Source organism: Phaenicophaeus curvirostris, chromosome Z, assembly GCF_032191515.1.
Source record: "Phaenicophaeus curvirostris isolate KB17595 chromosome Z, BPBGC_Pcur_1.0, whole genome shotgun sequence".
Taxonomy (NCBI): domain Eukaryota; kingdom Metazoa; phylum Chordata; class Aves; order Cuculiformes; family Cuculidae; genus Phaenicophaeus; species Phaenicophaeus curvirostris.
In genome coordinates, this window is record NC_091431.1 from 5,470,698 (window position 1) to 5,483,055 (window position 12,358).

The window sequence follows — 12,358 nt, forward strand, 5'->3', positions numbered from 1 at the left end:
TTGCAAACATCTTTTTTAGCAGCATGGAAGGAGGCTTCTCAAAATAAACTATACTTATTTACTCCTAAATCCACTTACGTGGATGTGTGCAGTTCAGTTTTTTCTACTGCACTTTCAGTGATCCTGCCATTTTTGTCAGACCTCCAAATGCAAAACAGATCCAAAATGTCATTCCTGAAGGAGACCATGAGGTGTGAAAGGAAAATAGACAGTGATAGGTGCTCATATATGCAGTCTATTACCTGCAGCTAAATATCAGTAGAATATGACTAACCTTCTTCCTTCACTGTAATGGAATCTGACACGTAGGATTTACACTGTTGAGCCATGCTGGTTGCCCACCACAGGGAAGAGCAGAAAAGCATAATTGGAAGAGTCATCTAAAGATGTTGTTCACTTAAAAACAGAGATTGCTTTTCTCCCATCCCCACGAAATGCTGCAAAGCCATGGCCATTTCATTCATCAGTAGTATCTTTTAATGGGGAATGTCCTGTCTGCTGCTAAAAGTCAACAGAAGGAATTAGGCTTAACGGATCAGTTCTGAGTGTTGGAGATGCATTCCTAGCATCTTCTGGATATGCCTGTAGCACTCCCAGCTGTTGGTACATGCACCTGCAGGTCTAACTCCGGGTAATAGCAGAGGTGATAAAATGTGCCTCATCTGCTTCAATGTCAGCAGGATTAGTGTGATAAAGATTGTCAATAAACTGTCTCACTTTGCAGTAAAGCAAAATGGACACAGCTCTTGCAGTCCTCTCTGTTGGTTCTGCTGAGAGGGACAGAAGATCATCATGTGTTTCTTGGGGACAAGAAATCCTCTACATGGTTGCAGTGAGATGAGCATCACAAGCTGGTTTTCTCCCTCACATCATTACAGACACACACTTCCGTCACTATTTGCATAACTGATGCCTTTTCTTTCTTCTAGTAGAGAATGCTTATTGGTAGTAAATAACCTTTCTGCTACCTTCTGCTGTCTTTCTGCAGTTGAGCTTAAGATGTCATGATTAAAAAGAATTTGCATGAGTCACCTGTGCTTCCCTTCCTTATATTATTCACGGAGTTCCCTGCTATTTTTAAACTCCCATGCAAGGCAATGAATTGCTTGTTTGGCTGCACTGCTGGCATAGACAGGAACTAACACTAGGCAAAGCTAGGAGGCTATTTGGTCTTATAGTGATAGGGCATCACATTTACATGGGATTTCCTAACAGAAGAATGTAGACAAAGGCAAATTATTATGAGTAAGGGAGACAAAACTCACAGGTTTTCTCTTCCTTATGCCTCTGAATTCATGTCAGAGTTTTAACATTTCCTGCAAATATTTTTGACCCTGAAAACTTCAGTGTTCCTCTTTCCATTTCATCATAAGCTGTTCCCTGTGTCCAAAATTGCTGAGATTAGGAGCAATTTTCTAAGTAACATTGCAATCTCATTCTCTTAGAATAGCTTTAACCTTAGGGCTGGTCTATACTTAAGGTTTCACTGCAAAATATATGCAGATTATGGTTCTAAGGGCTTTTTGCTTGCTTCATAGCAGAAGTGGTGAACTTCATAGCACACTTGCCGCTATTTTATGCTACTACAACAACCTTTTGAAAGGGGTTTGCCCATATTGCTACATCTGCGAGAAAATCCACGCACAATCTGCATCTATATTGGTTCATCACTGCTGGTCACCAGAAACTATGTTTGTAGGAAGAAATTTTTCATTAAAACAAATAAGAGGCAAAGTTTGAGACTGATCTTGCATTAACCTGTTGTGAGTGGATGAAGATACAGCTGTTCTCCCCAGCTGTCATTACTTCCCGCGCAACTGAAGCGTGCAAAAGTCATATCAGAATATTGTTAGCCTGGTCCTGTTCAAATCACTCCTGAAAGCTTGCCTGAGCTGAAGAGAGCTATTCCATCTCACTGATGGAGATCTGCAATGATTTAACTACTCTGCCTGCAACCACCAATGCAAGTCTGTTTGGGTCTTTCCCAAAATAGAGCCAGGTTATACCTGCAACCAAAACATGCAAATGAATTTTGGAGACTGAGCCTGCAACAACTATTCTTAGTATAGACGCAGCAGTGTTTCTGGCACAATCACAATCCTACCAGCACCCTTGGAGGAGCAACACACTTTTTAACAGGGTGTAAGTGGGTGTCACTTCCCTCCCTTGTAGGGAGATTATATTTAAGTAAAAAATACAGTTTGAAAGCTGAAAACAAAATCATTTGGAAGAGAAAAGAAATCATGAAAAGATAATTGTGCCATTAGCTCTAAAACCTATGCATCCACCTCAGTGAATAACACCACTAGCAGGTGCAGAAAAACAGATTAAATGAGCTAGTGTTCTTGAGTCAATCGCTGTCAGAGAAATACATCACAACAGAAGTCGCATCTACAGCACTCTCTGTAATAGTCTTCCTAAGACCAAAGATTCTATAGAAACTGAGACTAAACTATTGCTTGAACTCTTAAAGACGAGCCCTCAAATCATGATTAAAGCATAACAAAATTTCCTTACTAAAAAGTATTTATATTTCAAAATACACCAAGAATAGATGCCTAAACATAGTCTATAGTAAAGACAAGTGAGTTCAAAAAAAAAAGCCAGATAAATGAGTGGTTTTCTTCAGAACTTAATTTGTACTTTTGTGTTCATGGTGATAAGTAACCTTTCCTGGTCCAGAACTCCATGATGCCACCAAGCCAGTTAGTGTTTCAATAAATATACTGAATCACGGAATCACAGAATCACTAGGTTGGAAAAGACCTACAGGATCATCAAGTCCAACCATTCCTATCAATCACTAAACCATGCCCCTCAGCACCTCATCCACCTGTCCTTTAAACACCTCCAGGGAAGGTGAATCAACCACCTCCCTGGGCAGCCTGTGCCAGTGCCCAATAACCCTTTCCATGAAAAATTTTTTTCCTGATGTCAAGCCTGAACGTCCCCTGGTGGAGCTTAAAGCCATTCCCTCTTGTCCTGTCCCCTGTCACTTGGGAGAAGAGGCCAGCTCCCTCCTCTCCACAACCTCCTTTCAGGTAGTTGTAGAGAACAATAAGGTCTCCCCTCAGTCTCCTCTTCTCAAGGCTAAACAACCCCAGCTCCTGCAGCCGCTCCTTTTAAGACTTGTTCTCCAGCCCCTTCACCAGCTTGATTGCTCTTCTCTGGACTGGCTCCAGAGCCTCAACATCCTTCTTGTGGTGAGGGGCCCATATCTGAACACAGTATTCGAGGTGCGGTCTCACCAGTGCCAAGTACAAGGGCAGAATAACCTCCCTGGACCTGCTGGTCACGCCGTTTCTGATACAAGCCAAGGTGCCATTGGCCTTCTTGGCCACCTGGGCACACTGCTGGCTCATGTTCAGTTGTCTGTCTGTAACATGTTAACACATTTGCTGAAGGCTCTTTTTATCTCAACTGTGTCTGTTTTTTCCCTCTACCTCTCCTTCTCTGAGGATTTTATTTTTCTGGATGACATTTTATTATTCATGGAAATAATTGGTGACAAACTTTGCTATGTAGTTTAACATGGTATCTGTTTGCTGGCTTAGTTGGACATTGCAAATATAGCACCACAAGGACACAGTTTGTCTTTTGTTTTTAATGATGGGTCATATGTAGTTGAAAGAAAGGAAATTGAGAAAGAGCAAGAATCCCTGAAGTTCAACTCAAGTGAAAACAGTTGCTCTAACAAACTGCCTCCTTGACCTTTTCAAGACCAAATGGGCCGGTTCAGTGATGATCCAAGATTTATGTGGTTGTAGCTGGCCTCTTTCCCTCCAACCTCAGTGAGGCCTGATGCACTCTGGTAGCTACCATGCAAATGAACGTTTGACTATCCCCTAACATTTCATAGCAGGTATAAATGTCTGTCATATGAGAAATTAGCTAAAGTCTTGATTTAGTATGATTCGATCACTGCAGATGTTTTCCTCGTGAACACCGACAACTGCTTTACCCACTTTTTCCTCTGAGGAAAAAGGTCCTATAGAAGCAGAGCAGAAACCCAAAGGGGCTGACAGATTAAGATGAATGGAGCAAGCACCTCACGTCACTGCTGGCCAATGCAGGGATTCTTCACCCACAGTCACAGTGCTGACCACAAAAAACTATGATTCAGGAAAAAATTGCTAAAGTGTCTCCTTGCTTGTTAAGAATGAATGGGTATGCACAGCAGTTTTCCAGATCCCTCATCAGTACCGCTATTTTTCATCCATATCCTGCACTTTCATTGCCAACTACATCACCAGGAACAGGGCATCTGCCTCTTACACTTAAATTTCTTTCTTCCTGACCAGACAATATCTATTCCTTTCTCTTCTGGCTATTGCTGATAAGCTGAGAGCCCAAATTCCTTCTTATTATGTACACCTTAATTTCTCTCTCAAGTCTGCACGAACACATCTCTTAAGGAAAGAGACTGTTAGCTCAGCTTCATTCCTATTGTATTGTCTTGTCCTCTTTATTGTTAAACTCCTGTCATCCATTAAACCCTATTCATGGTTGAAATCAACAGCAAATAAAAGGAAACAAATAAGTCAGCACAGTGCTACACAGAAGTGGAGCTAGCATGCACAGAGATGGATGAAAAGCCACTGAGCCCAAATAGCGCTGATGGAGCTGCTGTGCAGCTGTTCTGGTTGAGTTACTTCATCACTGCTGTATGGATGATGATAGATTTAAAACTTCAGCTGTGCTAATGCCGGCATGAGCTGGGACTATGCACAGCCTTTACAACACATCCATGAGTGTGAACATGCTTGGGATTATTTTTGTTCAATCCAAGGGTGATTGCAAAGTTGCTGTGTCTTTTGTGCAAATCAGGTCAGTGGTTCATGCTCTGGCAGATACAGCCTGTCACCAAAAACAGTGTGGAGATGAAGTCTACTCATGCTTATGGCATATATGTGTTTGTGAGATTTGGAGGATATCTATACTTTTCTTATGTGTGTTAATTTCCAGGCCTTAGACTTTAATGACATTTTCTTCTAGTTAAATACATGTACTACTGCTGTAACACCCTCTTCTTATCTTTCATGTGTTGCCACATCAATGGGGAATATCACTTACAAGTGGACAATTTAAGCCAACACCAGTACCTGCCAAGGGATATACAGAATGCTGGTTGTGGCACAGGTGTGAAATCAGGCAACCCACACTTCCATTTAGCATTTAAGTCACTAGACTGCCCTTTCCTGTAGGCAATAGCCTGCATATACATCAGCACTTTGGTAGAGAACAGGACTGTGTTTTTTAGAGGACTCATTGCTCTCTCCTCAACCATATCTGCAGTTGGTTCAGATGTGGAGTGGTTCACACTATGTGATGAGACTGTGGAGACATAGGCAAGAGTCCTTTTGGATGAAACCAAACCAGAAACTCTTCTCCAGTGTCACATGAAACACCTTTCAAATCCTAGTGGAAACACAAATATTCAAATTAAGTATTACTCCTTCCAACACTGTGGTAAACATCCATTCCAGGGAATGTGGTTAAATCTAGTTTGACACTAAATCTTGGAAATACTTACGATATGGAACTAGACATGTCAACACTAACTGCTCCCATCCTTCGATCTGCTCCTACTGCACAGCTAGTTGCTAATGCAAACAGAGAGATCCACAAAGAACAACATGCTGAGGGCTTCATAGTTCTAAAATACACTGCAGAAAAACGATGCACAGAGGCCTGAGGGTAACAGGATGCTTTAGTGAAATGGTAAAAAAGGCACACAGCTCTGTTTTAGATCCATATTTGAATAGCAGGACAGCAGATATGTATCCATAGACACTTAGAGGCCCACTATGCTAAAATGCTCTACAAACATACAAAAAGGAAGGTCCTTTGGGCCCATGAGTAGCATAAATAAAGTTATCAAAATGAGCTGGGGGGGGGGTGGAACTGTAGAAAAAAGAATTTTGGACAGAATAAACTAGAAGCCTTTAATGCAGCACCACTTCCAAACCCATAATGCTCTAGGGGAATCCTGGCACAGATAAATGCAAAGGAGGGACCAGTCCCATGGTAAAGTCACAGGATTAGATTTTTGGGTTTGTGGACTTGTGAAAGCACAACAAGAGGAAAAAGTCCCGATTTCATTACTAAAGAGTTCCACTGGTTTTAGCCTTCAAACCCTGCTGGGGGCTACATATTGTCTCTGTAGACTACATGGACATCACAGCTCAGTATTTTGGTCAGCTGCAAAGAACCTATGCTGGAAAAAAAGTTAAAAATATTTACAGGATTTTGGCTCATAAGTTGCATTGACACCTTTTAATATGCTTCCTCAGAACAAAATATGTCTATCTGAGGCTGCCAAAAAGCAGGAAAACCTAGCAGCCAATGCTGTTATAAAGAAAGATACAGGGACCCCACATATCCATAGGTAGACTACAGGTCAAGCTAGCACTGTTAGCACGTGCCACTGTCCACTTGAGCAACAAATAAGCAAAAGGTATCTCTGACACACAAATATTTTAGCATAAGTAATCAAAATACAACTGTGGAGTATATGCAGATGGTAGTGGTTTGAAAAGACACACTCCAGATTACTCAAGAGTATAGGGTGAAGTAGCAGCAGAGAGCATGAATAACTGCCCTTGTGCTGACAAAAGACTGCAGGCCCATTTCGAGCTGTATTATTACATGAGCTGTATTTCAAATTTAGTAGGTTCACACAGGGCCGTAGTAGCATAAGGAACATTATTCAATGTATTCTCAGTGTGAACGTGTACATTCAACCGTGTTACTGGAGATGATACATAAATCCTTATACATGCTTATCCTGTACAGAGGAGATCCTGTAAACCCTGCTATTTACTTTCAGAATTTAAAATATATTCACCAATTTAATCTGACTCTAATACACCATTATTTGTTGTAATTATTGTTATTGCTATGGAAGTTCCAAAAGCGATCAAATAGTTCTCTGTGGATAACTGTGCTTAAGAAAGATTGTTCCTGCGGATGAAGTCAGCAGATATGTTGATGTACATATAAAACTGCAGAGGTTCTTCTTCCAGACAGGACTGTCAGGCTGCCCACACCATCCCAATGAGCTGTACTTGTAACATGACCTCATCTGATAAGCAGTGGTGACTGCTGCCTGGCTGATGAACGGTGTTCACTAATGAGATGCTGCCAGTTAGGGTCCTAGGTGTTCTTAGTTACCCTCCCCTTGAGATGCACAGAAGTGCTGAAAAGCTCTCTGGCTTCTTTCCAAGACAGGAAAAGCTCTTCCCAGAGATGGTGTAAGCACAAGCACATCTTCAGCACAGCCACATAGGTGAGCATAAAGCAACCCATATCTCAGGGCTTCCTGAGGGTGGCAAGGCTCAATCTGGCAGCAAGGTCCATCTCACCATTTCATCAGGGATCAGGGTAGCCTGAGCCATGGCACTGGGCACCACCCTAGGAACAGTGTGGAGGCTGAAGCTGAATATGTCCTTCCTGACCCATGCCATAATGGGCCTACCCACTAAGTACCTGCTGTTTTTTCTCCCACTGGCGACTGCCTATCCACAGCATGGAGAGCTGTCTCCAGCTGGAAAAACTATTTTTCGGTCATTATTTCTGTACCCTTTCTGCTTTCTTTAACAACACTGATGAGACAGCAGGCTAGAGACATGGCTGGAAATGGATCCAAGAAAAGAAAAGCAACCTCTCAGCCATGCATATTCTCCCATGGGCAATAAAGTATCTTTGGTTTTGTAGGTGCAGAAGGATCAGATGTACTGCCAAGGGATCTGCCAGGACTGTGCTCCTTTGAGAGTCTCGAACCTGAGGAAGGTGCAGGGGTAAGTCTCCTTCCACAGCTTCCTTGTGGGAAGTGCTGCACTCAAATATAATGCCTGAAAGCACCTTGTGTTACGTGGGATGGGGCACATCTTCAGCTGCAACGAGGTTGTCATGGTGGAACTAGTTTCCACAGCAGCCTCTGTTGGTGTACACTGCATTCGCTTGATTACTGCAGGGTCTCCGCCTAAATATCTGAAAGCCTTATGCAAAGGTTAGGATTAGGAGGACCTTCAACAAAAGTGCACCTTCGGGGCAGTCTTTTAAAATAACCATGGCAGCTCACTGCAAGATGGTGACAAAACAAGGCGCAATCCTTCCTCACCATCAATCTCCCACACATCCTTCTTCGCATCTTGTCTTCTTCTCAGGCCTCTCTGCAGTTACCACTGCCCAAACTCCTTTCATCTGCTGGAAACCTGCACATGAGTAGCTCATCAGCATGAGGAGGACAAGGGTCTAAGAAGCATGGCCCTCACCTGGTAGCCTGGTGTGGCTGGGTGGTGCATGGAAACACACTACATTTTTCTGGAAAAGGCGTGGTGGGGTTCCTTTTATTTTGTCATTCTCTTTGCGATTGTATACAGCTGTGTGTTTATAACAGCAGCAAATGAACCTGTTGGTTAGTTGTTCGGAGTGAAAGGGAGTTTACAGGCAAGTGAATTCCTGCAGGATCGAGACATTAATCTTCGGGGCTGTTGACACTACTGAGCATGAAGCATGTATATTTAAAGACAAAGATAACCATGTTGAAAACTAAAGGCCTCTACAATATTTTTTTATCATAAGTTGGATTTTTTAAATAAAGATGAAAACTTGGATATACATAGCCCATGTTAATGCCTAAAATTATTTTAGGCTTTTATATTTCTATACATTAAATTAAACTGGTTCAGATGAAACTGATTAAGCAATTTTCAGACTTCTGCTATAAAAAGAGAGGAATTTTTTCTTAGATTACACTTAGTTAAATTCAGCCCATTAACTAAATCTCCCATTTACAGAAGCATTTAAAGATAAAAATATGCAAGTTTGTATATTTTTGTGGTCTATGAGTAAAAACCGGTGTGAGAAGCTCTGATCAGCTCAAGCTAAACTCTTAAAGGCCATAGAGAACAATCAGCTGAGGTCAGCACCTGCAAAAACTTTTTACTGAGGAAAATGCAAATGTAATACATGGGGTTCTACCCTTTTCTTACTTTTTCTTATTATATTTACTAGTTTTACTTACCATTTAAAACATTAATAATTTTCTCACGATTCAGGTTTCCCAAGTTTTTATTTAAGCACTAATAAAATCCAAAAGGGTCTGGACCAATCTGATGTTTAAAAAGAAACTAAACAGATCCACTAATAAACAACAAACAATAATCTGACTAAATGTGGTTAACAGCTTAGAATGCACAATATAGCACAGAATTTTATAATCTTGGCTGTCAAAAACAACAATCAAATTTACATTTAAATCTCTGTAAAGCAGCAAATAGACATATTCTCAGGGGTATTAGTCAGTGAAAACCTCTGTTTTTAGGCAACTATTTTAAAACATAAAAAATAAAAGCAAGGTTCAAGTTAATAATACAAATCCATCAAAATGGAACTTTTATATTATGGCTAAATCAGATATTTAAATTATTCTGATTGCAACTGGAGCATAGAGTTGCACAGGCATTCCCAGACATTTTGCACTGTTTGCTATCAATGCTCTGCTCAGTGTAGTACAGCTTTAAGGCAGCTCATATTTCACAAGCAGGTCCTCTAGAACCACTGGGAAAGGTCTAAGCTAGAGTTTAATCAGTCCCTTTCTCTGGCTTATGTTAAACTGATAACTTAAGGTAGAAGGGAAAAAAGGTTCAATGACCACGGAATGCAATTTGTTTTAACAACATAGTGCTTGAAAGCTTGGGAGTATAATACCACACAGAACACAATCTGATTTAGCATTGCTTTCTCCTTGTTTTTTTAAAAAAGAGAGGTCTCATTTTTCTAATAACAATCCCCCCACTGAAGGAGGAAGTTTCATGGCAGAACTTCGTAAGAGGGAGGCTGACTCTGTGCTGCCACTGATGCAGTATGAGCAGAATCAGCAAGATGCTAGCACAGGAAAGTCAATAAAGTCCATGAGAATATCCATAACAACATGGAAGAAAATTAATTTAGTCATGACAAATGATGAAGCACTGACATTTTCTTTAATAACTTCATGACAGTTTATGGAAGGGAAAAGCCTGGTGTTTGAGGCAATGACATCTATGGAGCAGCTGCTTAGAAACTCTTCTAAGCTTGCATTTGCAGAGAGAGACTAATTCAAAACAATTGTCCTTTCTATTGCTAAACAGTTAAATGGGCAACGTTATTTTCATGTAAGAAAACTATCGATTTTAGATTAACTCTGAAAGAATCTATGCAGACCTAGTTGAATTCTTTTTATGATACTAAGGAAAAGTAGATTCACAATTAATAGAAATCAGTAAACAGAAACGCACGTATCTCTTCAACAGCCTACTTACTCCAATTGGAGATCTGGGCCATCATAAAGCCCCTATCAACTTTAAAAAACTATTAAGAAGTAAAAAGCTACCTCTAGGTCCAGACTATCCTCTTGACTGTATGGTTCAAGTCAATGGTAATTGTACAGGTTCCAATAAAGCATAGAAAACCCTTGTATCTAATAGGTAATTACATTCATGATTAGTGAAGGCAGGATATGGACCAGTAAATAAATGTTACACTTGATCCTAGTCCTGAAAGAGTAATATGGTCCCTTACAAGAAAGGAAAATTATGGTCCTCTCAGAGATTCATTCTGCATAATATGCTCAGAACTAGCCAAGCTGAACCTAGAGAGCTGGGGTTGTTTAGCCTGGAGAAGAGGAGGCTGAGGGGAGACCTCATTGCTCTCTATAACTACCTGAAAGGAGGTTGTAGAGAGGAGGGTGCTGGCCTCTTCTCCCAAGTGACAGGGGACAGGACAAGAGGGAATGGCCTCAAGCTCCGCCAGGGGAGATTTAGGCTGGACATTAGGCAAAAAAATTTCACAGAAAGGGTCATTGGGCACTGGAACAAGCTGCCCAGGGAGGTAGTTGATTCACCTTCCCTGGAGGTGTTTAAGGCACGGGTGGACGAGGTGCTGAGGGGCATGGTTTAGTGTTTGATAGGAATGGTGGGACTCAATGATCTGGTGGGTCTCTTCCAACCTGGTTATTCTATGATTCTATGATTCTATTGTTGAACAAGCTAAATTTTATGACTTTTCTTTGAGTTTTTCTGGTTTTTCTTCTTTCCTAAACAGCAAAGTGCTGCCTTTTCATTGTGTTTAAAACACATCTTGTTATGCCTGCAGCTGTTTTTAGAGTGCAGGTTCAGAATGCCAACATACTCTATTACTGAGCCTTTCTTGCAGATTCACTCAAAAAGGATAAAGTGTATGTATGTGGAAGAAGCACAAACTGCAGCTGCTTTTCTTTATTTTTCCGTCATTACTGCTGACTAGTAACAAGGAGGAAGATGTACATATACACCATTTGGCATCTCTGCATCTCTCAACACAGCTATACAGAAAGCTGGGTGATTATCTTGGTAAAGAGCTAATTTCAACAAAAAAATAAACAGCAGTGGGCTGAAAGAATTTCTTGCTGCAATTTTGCTGGAATATTTTATCATAGATTTACCTTTTCATTGTTTTTATGAAAGCTTGTATGACCAAAGAACCTAAGTGAGTCCAGGAAACTCTGGAAAGATATACCCTCCTTCCGGACCCCTCAGGCAGATTAAGGTGCATCTTGTTGCCACAGCTATGGAGGGTTGCTGCTGAAATTCAGATCTATCTATACAGTAAAAATCCAAGGCTAAGTACAAACCAGCCTAATGGAGTGAAATAGCTGATTTTCTGCAGCTTATGTTTTCCTCAGTTGGCTCCTGCCATCTCATCACTGGTTTTCCCAGGATGTGTTCTCCATCCCTGGTCCAGGCCACAGCTCACTTCATGCTGAAGTCAGTTGAGCTGAGCTGGGTAATGGAGAAGAGCATTCAACTGAGTTATTGAACTGCATATCACAGCACATAACTAAGAGTTCATTTCAATTAAGGTCTCTGCTAACTGCTCTTGAGTGTGTCTTCATATCATGACCAAGGCAGGCAATATTGGTCAGGGACACCAGAGGATCATCAGTCATTCAACGCAATCACAGCTATTATGTTTGACTTCTGGCATTGTAATTCATTTCTGTGGTCCTGCACAGGCACTGTCAAAGGAAAGTAACTAGACTGTGAAGCTGTGGCACCTGTGCAAAACGTTCCCACCTGCCTTCATATCCAAAGACAATTCCTGCTTCAACAGGATGTGAGTTAAGACATTAAAATATACAGCAGTTTTGTAACACAGAACTGGATTTCTATACCAAGTACTGTGTATTTTTAATCAGCAGTCTTACAATCAGCTTGTCTTATCATCTCATTAAGGTTTCATTTTGCATTGTTTCACTTCTGATGATTGTAAAATGAATGACACAATGAAGCAAAGACTTCAGCTTACAGCAGGGACAGTACTGCAGATTGGTCAT

General features: G+C 41.0%; 1 protein-coding gene across 6 annotated transcripts in view; it reads left to right on the plus strand.

The window, feature by feature from the left end:
* PALM2AKAP2 (PALM2 and AKAP2 fusion) overlaps positions 1-12,358 on the plus strand; it is a 262,238-nt gene that overhangs the window by 144,209 nt on the left and 105,671 nt on the right. For all 6 annotated transcript variants that reach the window (XM_069880298.1, XM_069880299.1, XM_069880301.1 and 3 more), the window contains one exon: positions 7,717-7,799. In XM_069880298.1, the coding sequence (XP_069736399.1) occupies positions 7,717-7,799 (83 nt within the window). The remainder of the gene's footprint in view (positions 1-7,716; positions 7,800-12,358) is intronic.